General features: G+C 52.4%; 1 protein-coding gene and 1 long non-coding RNA gene across 2 annotated transcripts in view; both read left to right on the top strand.

The window, feature by feature from the left end:
• Nucleotides 1-23222, top strand: part of LOC311421990 — a 130929-nt gene that overhangs the window by 100662 nt on the left and 7045 nt on the right. The gene's annotated exons all lie outside the window — the stretch shown is intronic.
• On the top strand, nucleotides 5753-21841 carry SAPCD2 (suppressor APC domain containing 2). The gene is given in 7 exon segments (XM_084494580.1): nucleotides 5753-5881; nucleotides 5883-6423; nucleotides 14507-14640; nucleotides 18576-18722; nucleotides 19547-19648; nucleotides 20238-20360; nucleotides 20869-21841. Coding segments are annotated over 7 exon segments (1290 nt in total). The 5' UTR covers nucleotides 5753-5767; the 3' UTR covers nucleotides 20998-21841.

Genomic DNA, 23222 nt, shown 5'->3' with positions numbered 1-23222 from the left:
CACAGATACATTGGCCTCAAAAGAAAGACTAAGGAGAGTGTACCGCCTCTGACAAATGAAGACAGATGTGGAGAAGGCTGAGGTACTGAACAACTTCTTTGCTTCAGTCTTCACTGGTGGTCAGGCTTCCCACATTTCTTGTGTCCCTGAACCCTCTAGGCAGGGACTGGGGGAGCAGAGTCCCTCCCACTGTAAGTAAAGAACAAGTTCCGAACTGCCTGATGCAACTTAACAACTGCAAGTGTATGGGGCCTGATGACATGCATCCCAGGGTCTTGAAGGAATTAGCTGATGTAGTCACCAAGCCACTCTCCATCATATTTGAAACATCATGGCAGTCAGGTGAAGTCCCTGGTGACTGGAAAAAGGGAAACATCACCCACATTTTTAAAAAGGGTAGAAAGGAGGAACCAGGTATCTACAGACTCACCTCTGTGTCTGGCAAGACCATGGAATGGATCCTCCTGGAGACAAAGTTAAGGCACATGCAAGACAAGGAGGTGAACTGAGACAGCCAGCGTGGCTTCACCAACAGTAAATCATGCCTGAGCAATCTGGTGGCCTTCTGTGATGGAGTAACTGCATTAGTCGACAAGTGAAGTCTGACCAATGTCACCTACTTGGCCTTCTGTAAGGCTTTTGGCATGGTCCCACATGACATCCTAATCTCTAAATTGGAAAGGTATGGGTTTGAAGGGCAGACCATTCAGTGGATAAGGAATTGGCTCAATGATTGCACCTAGAGAATGGTGGTCAATGGCTCAATGTCCAAGTGGAGGCCGGTGAGGAGCAATGACCCTCAGGGATCTGTCCTGGGACTGATGCTTTTTGATATTTTCAAAAATGACATAGACAATGGAACTGAGATGGAACCCTCACCAAGTTTGCAGATGACACCAAGCTGAGTGGTACACTTGATACCAAAGAAGGAAGAAATGCCATCCAAAAGGACCTGGACGAGCTAGAGAATTGGGTCCATGTGAACCTAATGAAGTTCAACAAGTCCAAGTGCAAGCTGCTGCACCGTGGACAGGGCAATCCCAGACATGAGTACAGACTGGGAGAAGAACTCATTGAGAGCAGCACTGTAGAGAGAGACTTGGGGGTTCTAGTGGATGAAAGGCTTAACATGATGCATCAGTGCATGCTTGGAGCCCAGAAGGCCAACTGTGTCCTGGGCTGCATCAAAAGCAGCTTGACCAGCAGGTCGAGGGAGGTGATTGTCCCCCTCTGCTCTGCCCTCATGAGGCCCCACCTGGAGTACTACATCTTGTGCTGGGAGAAAACACAGGAAAGCTGTGGACCTGTTAGAGTGAGTCCAGAGGTGAGCCACAAAGATGATTAGAAGGCCGGAGCACCTCTCCTATAAAGGAAAGGCTGAGGGAGCTGGGGATGTTCAGTCTGAAGAAGATAAGGCACAGGGGAGGCCTCATTGTGGTCACTTTCAGTACTTAAGGGGTCTTATAAAAAGGACGGAGAGAGACTCTTTACTCAGGTAGATAATGATAGGACAAGGGGGAATTGTCTTAAACTAGAAGATGATACATTTAGATTAGATATTAGGAAGAAATTCTTCACTGTATGGGTAGTGAGGCACTGGAACTGGTTGCCCAGAGAAGTTGTGGATACCCCATCCCTGGAGGTGTTCAAGGCCAGGATAGGGCCTTGGGTAACCTGTTCTAGTGGGTAGCATCTCTGCCCATGGCAGGGGGGTTGGAACCAGATGATCTTAAAGGTCCCTCCCAACTCAAGGAATTCTGTGATTCTATGATAGAGGCCAGCTGGTCTGGGTGGCAGGTAATAGCACATACAGCCCACAGACACACCATTGGTTCCCCCAGACCTTGTTCTCCCCCACAAGAAGGAAGCAGTGGGGCTCACAGCATGTCCCTGAACCTTTGATCAGGAGACAGCCTAATATGGCAGCAAGCACCATGTCTTAGCAGAGTTAAGATTCACACATGTACGTGAACATCAATATCACACTGAAATCTGCATGGTGCTTAATCTGCTGCCACAGTCACACAGCATCATCTATGCATGTGCTGTCAGTGTCGCATGAGAATATGACCATCTCCACCAAAATCAACTTGTTAACACTACTGATGAGACTGCTGTGACCTTTTCACCCAGGGGAGGCAGTGTTGATTGGTGGGACATGCTGGTCTGCTACCTGCCTCCGGGGGGATATCAGATGCCCTGTGCCCTTCCCAGAGAGGAGCAGTGGTGCATTTGGATGCCGCCACAGGAGAGCCAGTGCAAGTGTCACTGCATTCCCAGCTGCCAGCACCTGAGGGCCAGCACAAAGGGAGGGTTGGGACTGTTTTGAATGGCAGGTGGTGCTTTCCAGAAGCTTGGAGGAAGGAGAACTGAATAACTAATTTATGTTAAATACAAATAAAAACAAACAAACAAACAAAAAACTCTACTAGTGAAAAGAACTTGCCTGGCCCTAAAATAAAGTATTCACTGAGAGAGGAAAAAAAAAGAAACAAAAGCCTTTTTCAAGAATTTTCAAAATCTCCTATTCACCCTACCACTCTAAGGAGGTCTGTTTGATGACAATCCCTTCAGATCACTTTGATAAAGAAAACATAGTAAAAGTGGAACTGCAATGGCCCCAGCTTCTTGTTGCCAGAATATAAATTTCCACATGGAGGAGTGAGAGTATTTCACTTGAATCAGTATATACAGTTAACCCCAATAATTGTTTTTGGTATCTGCAGATTGCTTTCCTAGTAACATAGACCTGCCTGGCAGGGAAATTGGACAAGAGACATTAAGGCAAATTTAAATCCCCACTATTATTCCTTGCTGTTCCAGCAAACCCAGAGATGTGGGAGGAATCTAGGGAAAAATTATTTTCCTACAGAGCAGCCTTTGTTGAACATAACAGCCCCCATGCTGATGCCACAGTTTGGATCATTTTGAAACGTCCTGTCTTTGTGGCACAGTATGAGTCTTTAAGCTCTACAGAGGCATGCAGCCTCCTTACCTCCTACTGTCACCAGAGCTGAGCAGCATAACATTCACTGCTCTGCCTCTGAAGCAGAAAGGATAGGAATAATGTACTAGTTACTTCTTCCTGTATCCTACGAAGGTGTGACTGTGTTCAGTCAAATGTGACCAAGCCAGGCAGAGATCTCAAAACAGGTAGGGAGGCCAAAAAAAAGTTATGAAAATAAATGGTTTAAAGAAGAGCAGGCTGTGAAAAGCCTGGCCATAGCCCAGAGACCAGTCACAGCAGGTTCCTGATAGAGAAAGGACCAGTGATGGTCTCCAGAGGCTGCTGCAATTTACCTGGCAGCCTGAGCCTCAAGTGAGTGAGAAACTCCATTTAGAAGAGGAAAGGCAAGAATGGGCTGAGAAGCCAGGCATGGGACAAAGCTGTTGAAGGCACTGGGGGACTTGACAGAGAAGCTGACAGTCGGGAGAGCAGCAAAGGCCACATCAATAGGAGAAAATGAGGGCCAAGTCTCTACCCCCTTCTCCCTTTCAAGCCAAGTCAGAACTAAAGGAAATTACCCCAACAGACGGCACAGGGAGATGTCCACAGACAACCTCACAGGGAATTAGCAACTGGACAGTGTCTAATTCTCTTTTCTGTGTGCTGAGGCAATTCTGGCTGCAGGGACGTGATGAGGATGAATATGTGCTGTCTAGGTTCTCGCAGGTACTGGTGTCCCACTTGCACCTGGCAGTGCTGTCTGTGCTGCCAACAAAACAGAGCAGCCACTTGCTTGAGCACCCACATGTGCTTTTGTGCCTGCACAAGCCCGGCCATCACCCTTCTCCAGCACACTAACTGCCTGACTCCCTTAGTTCAGTGCCATGAGCATCATATCAGGACAAATTCCTTTCAGGTGCCTCCCCAGGGCTGAGCCACTTGCTGTTCCTGGGACATGGGAATAGTGACACCAGAATGACACCTGTGCTTTGTAGTCTGCCTTGTTGCAATGAATCTGACAGAAGGAGCTTGCAGAGAAAGGCAGTATCTTTTACTAGGCAGTATCTTTTGCACTGTTAAATCTAATAGTTCAAATTTCAGGCTAAATTATAGAAACACTTTATCTTAAAACTGCTGGTTCATAAAAATTCTGTAAGAAAGATAGAAGTAAAATCCAGCTGGCGATCAGCCACCAGTGGTGTTCCCTGGAGGTCGGTGTTGGGGCGCATCCTCTTTAATATCTTTATTGATAATTTGGACGAAGGAATTGAGTGCACCCTCAGTAAGTTGTCAGATGACACCAAGTTGGGGGGAAGTGTTGATCTGCTGGAGGGTAGGAAGGCCCTGCACAAGGACCTGGACAGAATGGGTCGGCGGGATGAGGTTGAACATGGCTAAGTGCCGGGTCCTGCACTTTGGCCACAACAACCCCATGCAGCACTACAGGCTTGGGGGAAAGTGACTGGAAAGCTGTGCAGAGAAAAAGGATCTGGGGGTGATGATTGATGCTTGCCTGACCATGAGCCGGCAGCATGCCCAGGTGGCCAAGAAGGCCACAAGAGCATCCTGGCTTGTATCAGGAACAGCGCAGCCAGCAGGACCAGGGAGGTGATCATCCCCTTGCATTCCACTCTGGTGAGGCTGCACCTCAAGTACTGTGTTCAGTTTTGGGCCCCTCATGACAAGAAGGCCATCGAGACCCTGGAGTGTGTCCAGAGAAGGGTTACAAAGCTGGTGAAGGGCCTGCAACACAAGTCCAGGACACAAGTAGCAGCTTAGAGAACTAGAGCTGTTTAGTCTGGAGAAGAGGAGGCTCAAGGGAGACCTTATTGCTCTCTACAACTACCTGAAAGGGAGGTGTGGGGAGCTGGGGGTTTGCCTCTTCTCACAGGTAACCAGTGATAGGACTAGAGGGAATGGCCTCAAGTTGCACCAAGAGGGGTTCAGGTTGGAATTTAGGGGACATTTCTTTGCAATAGTGAGAGTCATGTCACAGTTTGGACTTTTTGATCCTGTTCACTAACCAGATTTGCTCTAGAGATGTTAGAAATGCTAGGTCTTCAGGTATCTCTGCTTCAAAAAGTACATGCTTCCCTTTACAAGGTTATGGTGCCTTTGGTGCAGAAGAGGCAGGGCTTTCAGGGCGGTGAAGAAGACTCCCAGGAAAAAATGTTCCCCCACCTACCTTACTAAGGCTCTTACATCCCAGGCTCTGTACCTGTTGAAAAACGTGTGCAACAAAATTTGGGAAAGGTGCAAAGTCCATCTCAGTGATTTGGCCATCCTGTCCAGCATCTGAAGTTTGTCACTGTAAGAAGCGGAAAAAGCTGTTGAGTTCGAGCACAGGTAGCAGACTCCTAGTTCTGCTGGCAAGTAAGCAGATTTACGACCGGAGAAACAGCAGGTGAGGCAGTGCTGTGAGCAAACAGGATTTGCGCCTGACGAAGCACCAGCACCAGCCTGGCTTTTCGCGGACCTCCCCCCTGCTGGGAAACAGCTGCGGCCAAAGGTCACCAGGCCGTTACAGGCGGCACCCCGCGCCCTGCGGCTGCCGGCGGGAGGCGCCTTCCCGTCCCCGCGACCGGCTGCGGTCCCGGCCGGAGCCGGCGGGATCCCGAGCGGCCGGGATGAGCCCTGCGGGCTCGGCGGCGAGCGAGGCCGCTCGCTGCGCGGAGGGGTCCGGCGGGGGCCGCTCCCCAAGCGGGGGGGGGAAGAGGGCGGGGGGGGCGGGGGCAGCAGAGCCCCCCGGGACACGGGCGAGCGGGGAGGGGGCGGCTCGCGCCGCGCCGCAACTCAAACCAGCGGCCACGCCCGCAGCCAATGGGCCCGCGGGGCTGCCCACCGCCAGCCAATGGGAGCTCGGGGCTGCCCGCCGCCAGCCAATGGGAGCGCGGGGCCGGGGCGGGGCCGGTAGCCCAGCGCGGCTGGGCGGCGAGGTGCCCTCGGGGCGGCGGCGGCGGCGATGGCTCCGGAGCGCGGGGCCCGGCCGCCCCCCGGCGGGCCGCCCCCCGCCGGCACCGAGGGGCTGCCCAGGGCCTTCCTGCAGAGCCTGCGCACCCTGTTCGACATCCTGGACGACCGGCGGCGGGGGTACGTGCACCTCCGGGAGATCGAGTCCCGCTGGCAGGGGGCGGAGGCTCGCGAGCTGCCCGCCGGTGTGCTGGAGGGGCTGCGGCGGGCGGCGCCGGCCAGCGGGTACCTCACCTTCGAGCGCTTCGTCCTGGGGCTGCGCGCCGCGCTGCCCGGCGCCGACGGTGGGCCCCCGGTGAAGGGACGAGCCCCGGGGCGCGGCGGCGGCGAGCCGCGGGCGGCGGAGAAGGAGAAGGAGAGGGAGAGGGAGAGGGAGAGGGGCCGCGGCACCGCCGTCAGCGCCTCGCGGAGCCTGGAGAAGCTGCCGAGCCCCTGCGGCGCCGAGGAGCGGCGGGGACAGAACGCGGGACACCGGGAGCCGGAGCCGAGCCAGCCCCGGGCGCGAGGTGAGAGGCGCCCCGGCATCCCCGGGCCGGCTGCGGCTCGATGGGAGACGGCGGGTGCGGGTCCCTTCACCAGGCCGGAACGGGCCCGCTCTGCGTGCTGAAGGTGTCTGGCCGTGTACGGGCATCGCAGCAGAGCTGGCAGCGTTGCGAGTGATCCAGCGGCACCGTTGCCGGAGAGTCGAGTTAGGCAGGGCAGGCTGGGATCCACACCCATGGCTAGGTCTGGTTCTCAGGCAGCACAGACCTGTTCTTTCTTTTTCATTTAAAACAACAGTAAATTCTTCCCCCAGGCCAGATGCAGAACTCAGAGAAGTCGCTGATATTTATTTTTTATTTTGTCTTCAGTGGGCTTTGATTCAAGTTCTAGATAAACCGGAATGGAGAACGCACAGTTTGCAAATCCTGCTCTGTCTCGGGCTTGTTCTTCCCTTTACATTTCTCCTCGTGTGGGCGCTTGTCTCTTTATAGTGGTGACAAGAAGAATTAAGGGCTTTACAGTAACATGTCCGTAGTTGTCCTCTGGCACAAAGTCTGTAGGTGACCTTCCTTGTGGGGTGGATCATGAAGCTGATCATCTCTGAGAGTTGCTGGGTATTGGGATGGGGAAGCAAACTCCTGAGAGCCAAGCAGCTTTGCTTGAGTACCAGCTGCAGCTGTGTAGTCAGAGTTAATGCTGTGAGTGTGCATTATCAGAAGGGGTTGCTCCATGATTTCAGGCACATTTTGAATAGTGAAAAAGAGTGAAATCTGATTCAACTGTGTTGTTAATTACATGGCACAATTTACAGCAATAAATGAATGGGAAAGCAGCAGTAGGGAGATGTGCTTCAGTGTCCCCAAGCACTCACTGTCCAGGCGGTCGGGACAGGGAATGCCCCGCAGCCGCTGGCAGAGCTTTGGCTGCAGAGCCCAGCAGCAGGTTGCTGCTGGCTGTGTCCCTTCCTCAGGACCTGGGGTCCCTGTGCTGGATCTGCCAGGGTTCCCCTGATCCTGGGCCAGTGAGCTATTAGAGGGCTTTGTGCTGTCTCACATGGCTTTGTCCTAGGGTTGCAGTCTGGCATTGCACCTAAAGTGGGGCATCCACCTACTGCTGCGGGAAACATGGCTCTGACCCCCATCCCAGCGTTCTCCATCCTTTGCTTGTCTTAGATGCAGTGACTGGGAAGTTCATGGAGTGAGGTGATTCAGCCAACTGAATGGGTGTAAAATACATTATTTTTATACTTTTGTGTGCTTATATGTGTTCTTTGGCATGATCATTCAGTTTGATGGGCTGGTGAGAATTTTGGGCTGACAAAGGCAGGAGAGCAGGACGACTTCCTTTACCTTGGGAAAGTTGTCTGAGCTAGTTTGCCTTCTGTTCCCCACCCTTTCCTTTTAAACATTGCAGAGATTGTCTGCTTCTCATTTTGCCTCCAGACTAATCACTAGAACTTACTTAGTGGACTGTTATTAAAGTTGTTTTATCATCAAGAATGTAAATCCAGAAAAAAAATGAAAAAAAAAATCCTGCTTGATAAATAATCATCAAATTGAAAGCTCTCTACTAGATGGGACTGAGCAGATGACTACTGCAGAATATAATTTTCTGGTTGCTGAGGATCTTTCTATTATGGTATGGTATACTGATGTCCTGAGCCTGCAGGCAAGTTTAGTGCCTCAGCCCTTGCTGCCAGCTTCCCCAAAAGCAGGGCTATATTCTGGCAACAGGCTTGAATTTTAGACTAATTCAGCAACTTAGTGAAAGTTATAACTCAGTTACCGTATGTCTTTTAACTCTGGATCCTGCACACCTGCTCAGTGATACCCTCTGCAGAGGGCTTTCCTAAGCATGTGATTGTACTGGTGCATGTTCCCTTCAAAGGGATGTGAAAGATTCAAGCATCAATGAGGCAAGACTTGGCTCTTTTCTCACTGAGGAGAAATGTGGGTCCAGTAAGGCCTGTCTCAATTAGATTACATCATTTGGGCTTAAGGTTATTCTCAGCCTCCAGTCATATGATGTACCTTTTGTAAGAACTCTAGCTGAGAGTGGGGAGATGATGTATCAGTACTTGTAATCATCAAAGTGTTTGATGGCGCTCTCCCTGTCTTGTGTTCCTGAGGAAAGGAGGTACTGACAGGATGCTACCCAATCTCTACTTCCTGGCCCAGGGTGGATCCGCATGTGACAGAGGTAATTTGAGTATGAATTATGGCAAGATGGCAGAGGCTGAGGGCTAGGTGATCTTCCTGGCACTTTCAGGTGGTGCAGTGAGCTAGTGGGACAGCAATTCAAGTCCCTGTTCCACCTTCATCACTGATTTCTGTTAGCATGGGCAGAGACATGGTAGCATGGGCTTCTGAAGACATTCCTGCTCAAAGTCGTCTTCAAGGTTCTCAGAAGTTAGTGTCAGCCAGGCAATGCTGGAGCAGCCTGCACATCATAAGCAGTTGCTTCGTTGCCAGCCACAGTGTCCAGGAGCCCACTGATATGCCTGGCACGAGGATCACAGAATCACAGAATTGAAGGGGTTGGAAAGGACCTCGGAAGATCACTGGGTCCAACCCCCCTGCCAAAGCAGGTTCCTTAGAGCAGCCTGCCCAGGTAGGCATCCAGACGGGCCTTGAATATCTCCAGGGAAGGAGACTCCACAACCTCCCTGGGCAGCCTGTTCCAGTGCTCCGTCACCCTCACCGTGAAGTTCTTTCACATGTTGGTGCGGAACTTCCTGTGCTGTATCTTGTGGCCATTACCCCTTGTCCTGTCCCCACAAACCGCTGAAAAGAGGTTGGCCAAATCCCTCTGTCTCCCGCGCCTCAGGTATTTATACACACTGATGAGATCCCCTCTCAGTCTTCTTTTCTCAAGGCTGAGCAGACCCAGGTCTCTCAGCCTTTCCTCATAGGGAAGATGTTCCAGCCCCCCTATTACCTTTGTGGCCCTCTGCTGGACTCTTTCCAGGAGGTCCCTGTATTTTTTCTGTCTTTTTTGTACCGGGGAGCCCAGAACTGGACACAGTACTCCAGGTGAGGCCTGACCAGGGCAGAGTAGAGGGGGAGGATTTTCTCCCTTGACCTGCTGGCCACGCTCCCTTTAATGCATGCCAGGATCCCCTTGGCCTTCTTGGCCATGAGGGCACACTGCTGGCTCATGGTCAACCTGTCATCCACCAGGATCCCCAGCTCCTTCTCCTCAGAGCTCCTCTCCAGCAGGTCATCTCCCCAGCCCCTACTGATCCATGCGGTTGTTCCTTCCCAGGTGAAGGACTCTACACTTGCTCTTGGTAAACTTCATTTGGTTTCTTCCTGCCCAGCTCTTCAGGCTGTCCAGGTCTTGCTGAATGGCAGCACAGCCTTCTGGTGTGTCAGCTACTCCTCCCAGCTTTGTATCGTCAGCGTACTTGCTGAGGGTGGACATTATTCCCTCATCAAGGTCATCAATGAAGATGTTGAACAAGACCAGACCCAGCACCAACTCCTGGGGAACACCGCTTCGCACAGGTCTCCAGCTGGACTCTGCGCCACCAATCATCACCCTCTGAGCTCAGCCAGTCAGCCAGTTCTCAACCCACCTTACTGTCCACTCCTCTATCCCACACTTCTGCAGCTTTGCTAGCAGGATGTCATGGGAGACAGTATCAAAAGCCTTGCTAAAGTCAAGGTAGATGACATCCACTGCTCTCCCCCCACCTACTCAGCTGGTGATGCCATCATAGAAGGCAACGAGGTTGGTCGAGGACAACTTCCCCTTGGTGAATCCATGCTGACTACTCCTCATAACCTTCCTTCTCTTACAGTTGCTTGGAGATGGCATCCAGAACAAGCTGTTCCAACACCTTTCCAGGGACAGAGGTGAGACTGACTGGCCTGTAGTTTCCCGGATCCTCCTTGCCCTTCTTGAAGACCGGAGTGACGTTGGCTATCCTCCAGTCTTCAGGCACCTCTCCTGTTCTCCAGGACCTTTCAAAGATGATAGAGAGTGGTTCAACAATCACCTCTGCCAACTCCCTTAGCACACGTGGATGCATTCCATCAGGACCCATGGATTTGTGTGCTCTGTCACTTCTAGTTCCCCTCCCTTCCCTCGTCAAACCTAGTTTAAAGGCCTGGTAATCAGCTCTGAGAGCTTGCTCCCCAACACACTTGAGCCCTACTTGTCAAGTTGAATTCGGTCAGCAGCCCACATACCTGGCTTCTCAAAGGGCTGCCCAAGATCGAAATACCCAAATCCTTAGTCCAGACACCACCCCCTCAGCCAGTCATTCACCTCCTTCTTTCTGGGTCCCGGTCACCCAAAGGGAGGACAGAGGAGAACACTACCTGCACCTCTGATCCCTTCAACAATCTTCCCAGGGTTGCAAAATCCTTTTTAATATTTTTATAGTTGCAGCTTCCTGGGATCCTACCTGAATGACAACAAGAGGATAGTAATCCTCCGGTTTAATGAGCTGTGGCAGGACCTTCCTAACGTCTCTGACACGTACCCCAGGAAGACAGCACACCTCTCTGGATAGGTTATCTGGGCTACAAATAGCAGCCTCAGTGCCTCTCAGCAAGGAGTTTCCGATCACTAAGACTCTACATGCTATTTTTGTGGCATGGGTTGTGATGCAGTTCTCTGCCCAGCCCCAATCCCTATGCTCAGTACTTCCCCCAATCTTGACACGCTTTGCAGGGTTGCTTCCCGGGTTCGTACTACTGTCCAGACCCTCAACCTCATCCTGTTCCTGCCTGAAAAGGGAGTCGCCTACAACAACTACCCTTCTGTCTTTCTTGGTGGAGGCAGTTTTGAGGCATGGAGTCAATTTCCTCGCCCTAGGCATCCTCCTGGGTACACTTTCTACCTCATCCTCACCCACCCATCTCTCAAGCTCAGGGGCCTCAAACCTGTTGCGTAAGGGCACCTGGGAAGGTGGGGCCGGTAGGAGGGGGGCACTGCATGCGAGGTTGAGCAGGGACCTGTTTCCATTCCTCCTCAACTCCCAGGTCCCCTCCCTCTGCCCGACTGCGACAGGGCAGGGGGTCCACCCCCATTTGGGGTGTCCCACCCCAGTACCTGTCCTTCAGGCCCTGCAGGGAGTTGCCCCACCAGTCTGTCTCCCTCTCACACTCCCTGGTGGCCCTCAACCTTTCCACCTCCTCCTTGAGCTCTGCCATCAGGCAGACCAGGTCATCCACCTGCTCACACCTTACATGCACAGTATCTCTGCCTCCCTCAGAGGGCAGCAACAGGCTCAGGCAATCCCTGCATCCAGAGATCTGAACTGCTGCATTTTTGAGCAGGCAGTCAGTCAGGGTGGTTGCAGACTTTCTAGAGAGAGCTCTCTGCCTAGTGTAGACCACTGCAGCCTAGCTAGTGGTAAACAGCCGTTAGATGAGTTGTTCTTGTGGGCGGGGGGGAATGCTCTGCCCTGCCTGAGCACGCCCTGCCCACACGCACTGCTGTGCAAACTGCCGCCGAGGATGGTGAGGCTGATGTTGGAGATGTCACTGTGCACAGAAGGCACCATGACAGCTCCTTGCTGCTGGTTCTTAGGTTGCCTGCTGCAGCAGGTGTCTCAGCATTAGGGGTCTTTACCCTAGTGGTTCCCTATGGAAAAGCTTTCATCCCTGCTGAGAGCCAAGGAATTATGATATGGGGTGGTTAGTGCCTTGCCCAAGGGGTCTGCAGTGTCTATGGGCACTGCCTCCTACCAGCGCAGCCTTTGTGGCTAGGGTGGCCTGGCTCTACCAGCCTGGGAGGGAGGAGGCAGGACCTCTCCTGCTCCCTAGAAAGTCTGATCCCTACTCATAACCAGAGGTCCTGTTTTAGTCACTATGTTGTTAGCTCAGGTGCACAGAGCTCATTGGTTTGACTGGTGAACACGTTCTTATCAAAGTTTCAGCTCAGATCAGCCTGTGGGCTCCACTTTTATCATGCAACACAGACCCAATACTAGCACTTCTGGGTAACAGCAGCAAAAACTGTTTTAACATGTTGTTTCTACCCTGCAGCTCTTCCCAGAGGTGCTCCTGGTTTTGCTTTGGGATTCTGCTTATCAAAGCTACTCTCAGTTTTGGGACTATTCTTCTGCTTCCCCATCAGGATGTGTTATAGGTCTGCTAGGAGAACATGTGCATAGCTGCGCCAGTCTTGCTGTTTTAGCTGTCCCTCACAGGGTGTATGATATGGTTGTATGAAACTAAAGACAGTTGGCAAAACAGATAAATGAGCAATATCAAGACTTTGTGCTTAGTAAGATGTCAGAGACCTGTCTCTGCTGGAGCACTTGCTGATAAGACAAGTGGGACACTGTGATAAACCAGCAGGTGGATTTTTCCCATACCATCATGGCCCCTCTTCTCAGTGACACAAAGTGACAGGCTGAGCGAGGTTACTGCATAGCATGCCACTGTTGGAGCATTGCCTGCTATGAGTGCAAGTCTAACTCCTGTTGCTGAACTAATAGATATGTGGCACCACAGACACCCGCAGTGTGGTGTGATTCTCCCTGACCTCACTGCCTTCCAGCTCCCTCCTGTGAATCGAGCTTGTCTTTGAGATGCAGGGTGACTTCTGTCTCCACTCACTTCTCCTGCCCTATATTCCTCTTCCTTCCCATCTGTGTGCTCTGCTGAGGAGGCTTGTGCAGCAGCTAGGTGGTATGCCTGGCTGTGCAGCACCATGCATCCTGCCTCAGCACTCCCAGTCCTTCATGCCCATCTGCACTGGAGAACATGCTAGACCTGTGGAAGTTTGCTCAGGTGCCTGGGAGCCAGCATGTGCCCAGCCCATAGAAGGATGTGGTGATGGGTGGGAGTGCCTGGGAGATACATGGGCAGCAGTCCCATGGAGATGTTCTCCACAGCTGCCTCGCTGCCTGCTTTCATTTGCCTACTTCCCTGCTGCTATTTTCTGGTTCTTTTTTGGTAAAGCAGGGAAAGCAAAAAGCTGTGATCAGAGAGCATGGTGAGCAGCAAGAATGAGGAGGGTGAGCACACGGTAGGGTCTGCTGGGGACTCGGCAGGGGACTGGAGCAAGGAGGGAGTGCAGCAGGCTTGCTGCCTGGGCATGTCTGGAAGGGGTGGTGACAGCAACCTTGGTGCCCTGGTACCACAGTTCACAGCAGCAGGGCGGTGCTCTAAACTCATCCAGAAACATGGAGCTGAGCTGCCTGGGACATGGCTGCAGGGCTGTCTTTCTGGCAAGTTAGCCAGGGCATGGAGTACAGGGCTTGTGCTGATTTCAGAAGGTGCTTAGCCAGTACCTGCTTTAGTGTACAAGCATATAGCATGGGCAGGAGACATCTGATCCAGCCTGAAACCTGCCAGTGTGAATTTAATCTGCAAAAATAGGTTATGTGTGGATTTGGACCAGCATAATTTGTATGTAGTACATCAGCCTTTCGCTAAATAGGATGTTAGGATTTTGATAAAAATTTGGTAACCCTATAGCCAGATTGTTGTATGTTTAGACCAAAGGCATGCAGCTTCTGGTATGCATCACCCCCTTTAGCACCAAGCACATATCTGGGTGGGGAAGGAAAGTGTATTTGTTCTGAAATGTGTTGGTCTGATCTCCATGACCATCTCCAGAGCTGCTCTAAGTGGCTGCCCCCTCCAAAGAAAGCCCCTTGTGAGAGCTGCCACAAATGACTGGAGAAGGAGCTGATCCCTGACTCTCTCTGATGCTGCTGGGTTGCCACTGTTTGTACAAATGGGAGCAACTGTGTGAGCCCGTCACCAAACGGGAGCTGCCTTCAGGAGGAGGTGAGTGCATGGCAGGGCCTGTGCTTCCTGAGCAGAAGTCAGGGATCCCGTGAAGACTGGACTGAAAACTGGAGTTGGCAGTACCACTAATGGTTTAATTGTGCTGGAACTGAAGCAGCATTGCCTAGAAGTTGCCTGCTTTTTACAGAAGATGATTACCAAAGTCTGTTGCCGGCCTGGCATAACAAAGTAAGCTGTTGCTTGCCTGCACAAAGATGTGAGCAGGTGCTATGTGCAGTGCTTCCTCAGCTGCTGCCTGCTTGCAGGGCTACCCCACAGACTGCCCCACAGAGGGGCCATGGGGAGGTTTTGTTGCAAGCAGCTGATGCCCTCATGCTTTCATCTGTTACAGGTATTGATGTTAAGTCTGCTGGGCAGTCCCAGGGAGATGGTGGCCATGGAGGCACTGGGGACGTTCGGAGACATCAGAGGTTACATGCAGAACACCGGAGACACACTATAGCCAACGGTGTGGATTTTAGCATGGTAAGAAAACAGCCTTGTCCTGGGCTGCAGTCAAGGGGCCTGCCCCTGCAGGATTTCTGTTATAAAGCTGTATTGATGTACATTGTGGTCTTGCAGTTACTTCCAAGGCGTTTTCTGTCCTGAAATGTGCAAGAGAAAGAGAAGTTATGGTTTCCCCTGTGTCCCATGGAGCAATGTCAGACTATGGAGTTGGCATCTGTGCAGTCAAACACTGTCTTCATGGGCAAAAACTTGGGTAGAGAAAGGCAACAATTTACCTTATGGTACAGGAGAAGGCCCCAGTGCTGCAGTCATCTGAGAAGATTGGTCTCTGGGCTTTTCAAGCATGCCTTGTGCAGAGCCTCAGTGCTGTGTCCTCTGCTAGCTGTTCTTTGTAGGTCAAGTCTCAAGCATGCTGATCCTTGTGGCTCCCAAGAGATTTTTGCCATTAATGCAGAGAAATCTAAACTGAATTTGCCTGGGAAGCCCAGTATCAAGGGATCTGCTCCCCTCTCTGTCCCTGAATGGAGAGGTTTGGATCAGCTTGCCCAAACCAAGGGATCTGCACTGCTCCCAAGTGGAATAGCGAAGCTGCCTGGGCATGTTGCCCACAAGCTCAAGCCAAGACCTTGCCTGCAGGATGAGTGATCATCTGGTCTTCCTTGCTTTGTCTCGTGGCATGAGGGCTGCAGGCCAGGCCATGACTCTCACATCTGCAACTCCACTTTTGGCACCCTGGTGTCACCGGCTTCCTGATCTGAGCAGGGCCAGCAGGCTGCATTAGTGTCCTTGTGGAGCATTGATTACAGCATTGCACTGGCCTTGGGCAACATAACATGCTCTGATTCCCAGCCTGGCCAGTCTGGGGAGGGTGCAGTTTATGTACGCATGGGAAAAGATTTGTTGGGCTTACAGCAATGCAAGGGGCTGGGTCTTTCTCTTTCAGACCGAGGGGGTCTCTGCTGAGAGGTGCTGACATGGAGCAATAAATGTGGATGTGTTTGCCTGGGATTAGGGGTCCCTCTGGTCCTCAGGTTTCTGGTGGTTGGACATTGCTGCTTTGACAGGGTATGCCCCCTTCCTCCCTTAGCAGGGTTCTCACATGTGCACATGGCTCCAAGGTGGAGTGCAGCAGAGGTGTCATCACTGCCGTGAGTGTGAAGTCCTGCCTGGTGCTGATGAGGAAGGGGATGGTGCCCAGGGTGTCTCCCTGAAGGCTGGTGTTTGTTCCCAGCACTGCCACAAGTGCTGTTGCTTTTTAGTGTTGCCATTGCCTTTGTTTCCGCATGGTGCATAGTTGTGTGGGAGGTGGGATGCAGGTGCTCTACCTTTCTTCCATCCATCCATCTCTAGTGTATCTGAGTGCTGCTCTGCCTTTACATGTTCCTCCTCCCAGAGATAGGATGCCTCAACTTGTCCTGTGGGGGTTGAGAAGTCTTCCCAAGCACCAGGGCAGAAGTATTTGGTACCAATTCCACTTCTGAGTATGCAGAGACAGTTGGAACAGGTTTGAATCCAGCAAGGATTGAATCTGCATGCAGGGTGGAGATCTTGCCTGGCTACCCTTCCTCCCTGATGAAGGGAGGATATCTGGCAAGACAAGGCACACAGCTGTGATTAGGCTAATCTGCCTAAAACCAAGGAGGGGGGGGACACACTGTTGTCCATCGTGTGTCCTATAGGCGCACTAGGACCTGTTCATCCTCCTCAGCAAAGCAGACGAGTGGGGCCTGTGCTGCAGCCCCAGGACCCTTTATGACAGCTGGTGACTCCTCAGATGTTCGGTGGGTTTTGTTGTTGTTTTATTTTCAATGAGTCCATTGATTGATCCAATTTCCCCATGTCCTTGGCATAGCTGGAATGAGACCTGTGAGAGGCCAAGCACTTTTGTTTGCAGGCAGCCCAGAGAAGAAGCACTCTCCCCTCCCCTTCTATCACAGGCAGTGACCAACCAAGATGTGCTGTGCCCATTCCACCTCCCCATTCTCCTGCCTGAGAAGCTTCTCTGCCCCTAGCTGTATCCTGTCCTCTGCCCCTAGATTGATTCCATCTGTCCCTGCACCTAACGGAACTGCTGATGTCCCACTGCTCTGTGGGATGCTGCCTCTTCCTCCGGTTCCCGTGCTGACCAGCAAGCCCAGTGGGACCAGGCTGGGATAGGCAGTCACAAGCTGCAGCCAGAACTGGATGGGGGTCCTTGCCACATACAGCACCTTCTTCATGCCCCTCAGCAATACTCTGTGTAGTTCCAGGGCTCTGTGGTTCTTCGTGTGGGTACGTCCCCTTCTCTCTGTTTGTCCATATGAGCACTGGTGTGTGAGTGGCTGCTCTATTGTAAACAGCACATCCAGAAGCAGAGGGAGCAGGAACAGCCCTGGCATAAGGGGTAGCTGGCATGTGACAATTGTGAGACTTAGGGAGTGGAGGTGGGGACAGAGAAGTGCTGGCAGCCTGAAGAAGCTGTTGGTACAGTCTCACCTGTTTGCTGGAGGCGGTCAATGTTTAGGGTCACTTCTGAGCTGAATTGTTCCCGTCCAGATGTTCTCCAAAACAGCCGAAGAGGTTTCTGAGTGTCCAGCAGTTTCTAGGCTTGCCTGCTTGTGTGATCAGAGTGCTTATGGTGGATGGAGAGCTGTCTGCCCTCCACAGTGAAGACTCTCCTGGTGCTCAGTCTGTGCCACAGGCTGTGGAGGTCAGGCAACATCACGGCAGAGAAGGCAGGCAGCCATTTGCTTTGGGGAGTGCTGGGAAATCCAGCCCAGTGCTCTCGACATGGAGGAAGGCCTTTCTGCCTTGGAGCAGCCACAAGGGTGGTTCAGGAGGGCTGTGAACTGGGGGAGCAGGCTCACGCCTGCTTGGAGAAGGGGACAGGAGTTGGACTCAATGATCCTTATGGGTCCCTTCCAACTCAGGATGTTCTATGATTCTATGACAGGGAAGAGTGAAGGCTGATGAATTGTTCTGTGGTCATTCTGTTCTTCTGGGAACAGACCCTCCTCTTCTTGACACCTCCGTGGTTTCCTCATGGCGGTGCAGAGCCAAGGGGCCTTGGGAGAAGGGTGGCAGCAGAGCAGGGAGGCCCCTTGTCAGCTGGGCACAGGCAGCTAGGTGCTGCTGCTGTCTGCTGTTGATGGAGGGCCCAAGCTGCCTGTGCTGCAGCAGGTTGTGGCTGGCAGGGCCCTGTTCTGCTTGTCCCAAAGGGGTGGGGGCAAAAGCCCTGGGTGCTCTGTTAGCAGCCCTCCAGAGATGTGAATATATCATGTCCCTCTCCATATGACTTGAGCTTGAACCTGAAAGACTAAGCAGACACAGTCAGCAGAAGGGTACGCTGTGCTCAACTCCAAGATGACTTGGGCAGAAAAGCAAAGGAGAAAGCAGAGAGATGGGTAAACAGGACTGTAGATTTTGTCTGGGGTTCTGGTCTCTAGACAGCTTGGCTGCTCTCTGAAAGCCAGGTGAACTTGTGCTACTGATTGAAGCTTGCAACCTCAAGAGGATTTAGACAGTGGGTGCTGGCCCTGTTCTTAGCTCATCCTTGGATAAATGACAAAGCAGAGAAACATGCTTCTTCACTAAGAGCTGGTGGGGAGCAGGCCGGGTTCCCTAGACAGGAGGATGGAGGCAACCTGACTGCCCTTCAGCTGCTGCAATTGTTCTCCCAAACTGGAGAATTCTTACTCCAAATCAGGATCAGCCAGTGGCTATCATCCAAATTCTCTGCAGCTTTTCATGGGGAAAAGAACTGACACAGCTGCTGGTAACCAAATTCCTCTGTGTCTCATGAAGAAACCAGCTCCTTGGGCTTGACAAGACTAGGCTAGAGGAAATTGCTTGAACTTCGGATTAAGTTGATCTGTAGATGCCTTCACTTGGGATCTAATGGGGCAGTGGTTCTCTGAACATTTGACTTGGACCTGGATGAGGAGGGGATAACACATCTGTGCACTGTCCTGCAGCTGAAGTATATGAAGGAGCTGGAGCAGGAGAAAGATTTCTTGCTTCAGGGTCTGGAGATGGTTGAACGTGCCCGTGAATGGTACCACCAGCACATCCACTTCATGCAAGAACGCCAGAGACTCCTGGGAAAAAACAAAACCAGTACTGTGAGTCTAGGACTTTTTCTGGGGATTCCCATCTGCCTGGGAGGGCCCGTGGGATGTGAGAACTGGGCTGGGATGTTTTGGTGTACCCAGTAGTGGCCTGGCTCTGCTGCCTCTGCTTGTTGCGTGTGCCCTCGCTGTTTGACTGAGGATCCCAGAGGGGCTGGGGATACTGGTCCAACCCTCGCTTGGCAGAAGAGAAGCATGGCAGCAAGTAAGGAGGGTATGAGCAAGCCCCTCCACGTGCCTGGTGTGGAGCTGTGGGGTTGCTGCCTGAATGGGATCAGGCCTGGCCTCTCACCATGGTGGATTTCCCAGGTAAAATTGCCCAATGCAGAGAGGCCGACCCTTCCTCACCAACTGGGACATTCTGCTGCCCACCTGCCAGCCACGGGGCTCTTCCTTGGGCCAGCCCACCTGGGGGAGCCCTAGGGCAGCACAGGAAGGGTCTTCCCTTGTGTGGACACCCATGCCCTTGGCACAGCTTGTACGCCCCCCTCACCTCCTGCCAGGCTGCATGCAGGTTCAGGATCAGAGCATGACAGAGCAGCCACAACCTCAGCCCTTGTGCTGTCTGTGCCATAATGCCAGGCTTGAGGCTGGTGTCTTGCCTTGTTAACATGGGTATGTCCCATGGCCTGTGCAAGCTCCATTCTACAAAGGTGCAGGGCCAGCTGAGACATGGAAGCAGGTGGGTGCCCCAGCTCTGGGAGGTGTTTGGAGGGGGCTGAAGGCCAGCCAGCCACCAAGTCCTCTCTGCAGGGCAGAATGACTCCCTAGAAGCTGGCCCCAAAATAATGCCTGGACTCTTCTGCCCCGTCCTCCAGGACTTCTTCCCTGATGGCAACCAGAGCCACCTGGGCCACCTGCTTCCCAAGCTGCAGGAGGTGAACCGCTGCCTGGGTGACCTCCTCTCCGCCATGGGCAAGGTGAGAGAGCAGGATGTTAGCAGCTTGCCATCATTTGTGTGAGCTAGGTGCCTGCCCTTTCTGCCCTCACACTGACAGCTGGGCTGTCATTGGAGCTGTCAGAGCTTCCCCAGGCTCTAGGGGCCAACTTGACTCTGTTGGCAAGACAAGGATGGCAGACAACCAAGAAGATAGTGCAGCTAGTCCTGGGCTAGGATGGAGGATTCTCAAGGTATTTGAAGGGATAAATGAGGTCCCCAAAAAGGTGTAGACCTTGTCATGTGAACAAGGAAAGCATCCTGCTGAGGTGCTCAACCAGTCCTCTTAGAACTGGCTGTCCTGGATGCCAGGTCACATGACTCCTGGCAGGAGCAGGACACACTGGCATGAATGATTCCACTTTAGTCTAGAAAAGCCTTGGTGGAGACCCTGTGATGGCCTGTGCTGACTGTACTGGTGGGGTCTTAATCCTGTGTAGGACTTTGCTCAGCTCCCAGTCTATTAGTTCCCCATGGGTCACAGAAACAGCTTTTATCTTGGGACACAGGCTGGGGCGGGCCACCAGGAAGAGAGCTCAATGTCTCAGCCCTTCGCTTCATCTTCTCCACAGCCAGGGAACCCTTCCTCAACGCTGAGCAGGCTGGCCCCCACGGCCCCCGTGGTGTCCCCAGCCTCAGCAGGTTCCCAGCAAGCCATCAATATGCTGAAAGAGCAAAACCGACTTCTCACCAAGGTGAGCGGGGATGATGGAGAGGAGATACACTTACAGAGAAGGCTGGGAGGGAGCCCTTGGGGAAAAAGTATGTGACAGTTAGAAAGTGTTCCTTCAACCTGGCCAACCTTGGTCATCCTGGAGAAGGGCTATGGGCTACACCTGGAGCCCTTCCATGTCCTGCAACTGGGTACCCCTCCTGTTGAGGGGCATGTATCCAGCTATTTACTAGGTGAGGGACCATGGACATGGACCTCATTTTCCCTGCCAAAGGGAAAAGACCATGACAAATAAAGGCCACAAGAGGGTGCAGATGCTGCATCTTGGGTCTGCAAGCAGTACTTCTGGGAAGCAGACACCAAAGATACCCCTGCTAAGGCCACGCTCACCAAAGGAATTTGCATCCTGGCACATACAAATGGTGCTTTTGGGCTGTGGGGGGCTTAGAACAGCTGAGCCTAGCCCGGCTCACAGATGCCTCAGGCACAGCAGAGCTCTGATCAGCATTTTCCTCCTCTGTCCTGTGCAGGAGGTGACCGACAAGTGTGAACGCATCACCCAGCTGGAGCAGGAGAAATCTGCTCTGATCAAGCAGCTCTTTGAGGCTCGTGCCCGCAGCAACCATGAAACGAGCCAGCTGGACTCCACGTTCATCTAGTGCCTGTCCCCCAGTACTCTTCCTGGCCCCATACTTGAGCTTCCCCAGAGGGGGTTGTGGGGCTGGGACTCTTGCCCTAAAACCATTACATTCATTGCTCCAGGTGTGGAGCTCTCAAGAGTTGTGGAGGTCTAGAACTGCCCATGGCCTCCCTGTGGGAGTAAGCTGGGGACAGCACTTCCCCAACCCTGCTTGGGCAGGCCTGGGGAGTCTACCCTCCCTGCTGTGCTTGGCCAGCAGCACTGCTCGCAAGCTACTCCTTTTCTAGAACTGATTGCAGTGACTACTCCCCCATCCCGTGATCCCCAGTGTGTTGGGGGAAACAAAGGCTACCTGTGCTGTGTGCACAGGGAGAGGTGGGGGGAGAGCTGCTGTACTCTTGGCCTGACTTAGGCTGAATTCTGGCTGCTCTTAGAAAAAGATGATGCATCTTGAACACTCCATCTTGAACATTTCCAGGCAAGCCTGGTCATTGAAAGGTACCCTGTCTGTTGCTTGTCCCTCTGTCAGGGGACAAGATTGAAAATGTGTAATGGGGCATACCTAGCTCCTCCCTGCTGTCTGCTGGTGGAACCAGACTGGGCTAGAGCAGTGCCTGAGCTGGTGCTCCTCCTAGGGCAATCTCTTTCTTCAGTTTGATGTAGTGATGCCATAGTTGCTGTTTATATGTCTGCAGGCTCCTATAGTTAATGAGCCATAGACCCAAATGAGGTAACCATGTACCTCTGAGCTGCTGTTTCAGGCTGTTTGCAGATTGAGGCAGATACCTCTATGTCACTTTATTTTGTTTAACCTGGTAAGCATTTGCTTATAAGCCGGGCAGTCATATTTTTTCATGATGACTTTAGAAGGACAATAACAGAAGCCTGATTTCACACTGGGGCTTTAGGACTTGGTTTCTTGAAACTGAATGTGGGTGATGAAGAGGAAGCTGCTAGGCTCTTTCTTTGTACATCTCCAAGTGGAGAAATGGGAGCTTTGGGTGACCTGGTAGTATATGCAAGCTACCTGGGGTGACGTCCTGGGTGTGAACTGAATCCTTCTCCAGCTCTATTGGGGTGGTGGTCATGTTAGACTGATGTATCTCAGGACACCTCCTCCTTCCCACCCAGCTCAATGATGAGGCTTGAGCTGTGGCTTGGTACTTGGTACTTATGGTACATTCATAGGAGATCCATGGGAATTCCCATGTATCACAGTCCTAGTCCTTTGTAGCTCCAGGACCTTTCTCTTCAGCATTGTTTGTGCTTGGACTCTACTGGCACAATGCACTGAGCTGGGCAAAAGGTTCTGGACCTGCCCTGCTTTAACAGGTTTATCTCTGTTGGGCTGGGAACTGTGCAAACCAGTTCCTCTCCCACTCCTGGGAAGATGTTTCTACCAGTTCAGTGCTGTCTGTCCTACCCAGCTCCTCTCTGAGCTTCATCTCGACCTGAAGCTCACTGCAGGGCACTTGGTCATAGTTCTTCCTTTGTGCCTACTGCCCCCTGCCAGAGTGGGGATCAGCAGAGTGTTGGGGAAAGGAAGAAAGAGCAAGGCCATGGCAAGTCATGTCCTGTATCTGTAGGAGTATAGTGTTAGTTATCCCCTGGGCATCGGTGCCTGCCATCTCTTTGATGTCTTCTCTGGTACCCAGTCCCTGTTTTGCCTGAGGCTGAAGGAAAAGTGTCTCTCTTCATAATCTGTCTTTAGGAATAATAAAGTGGGGTGAACTGCTTAGTTTATCCTTCTGTTTCTCTGACTAAATCAGTCCATTTGTTGCTGCAAGCCTTGCAGTTCCTGACTGTCCTGTCCTAAGGGATTGTGGGTGAGCTGAGGTTGCACAACTGCAACCTGAGCATGAGGAGTACAGTGGGTCTCTGCTCCAGGTTGGGTTCCCATGCTCTTTCCCTTCTCCTCTGGGCATCCCTATGCTCTTGGGCTGGGGATGCTGCCAGTCTTCCCTTGCTACTGTTGGATGGGATCATGAAATCCCCATGCACCCCCCTCAGACTTTAATGTTATTATTCCTTCTCAAGCAATGCTCCAATATAACCACCTCCAATGACTGTGGACAGCTACGGCCACAATGACTGATGCCAGCTCTGCAGTTGTCTTCCTGCACAGAGAGCCTGAGAGGAACTCTCTGGCAGGGTACATCATGGTGCACATCCCTCTGCCTTGCACCAAAGATGGCTGCACCTGCGCCAGGTGAAGCTCAGGGCCCTGCACTGGCAGGAGGCACC

The sequence above is a fragment of the Aythya ferina genome, assembly GCF_964211825.1.
Source record: "Aythya ferina genome assembly, chromosome: 20".
Lineage (NCBI taxonomy): Eukaryota > Metazoa > Chordata > Aves > Anseriformes > Anatidae > Aythya > Aythya ferina.
The sequence above is the reverse complement of the archived record's forward strand: the minus strand, read 5'-3'. Positions and strand labels throughout refer to the sequence as shown.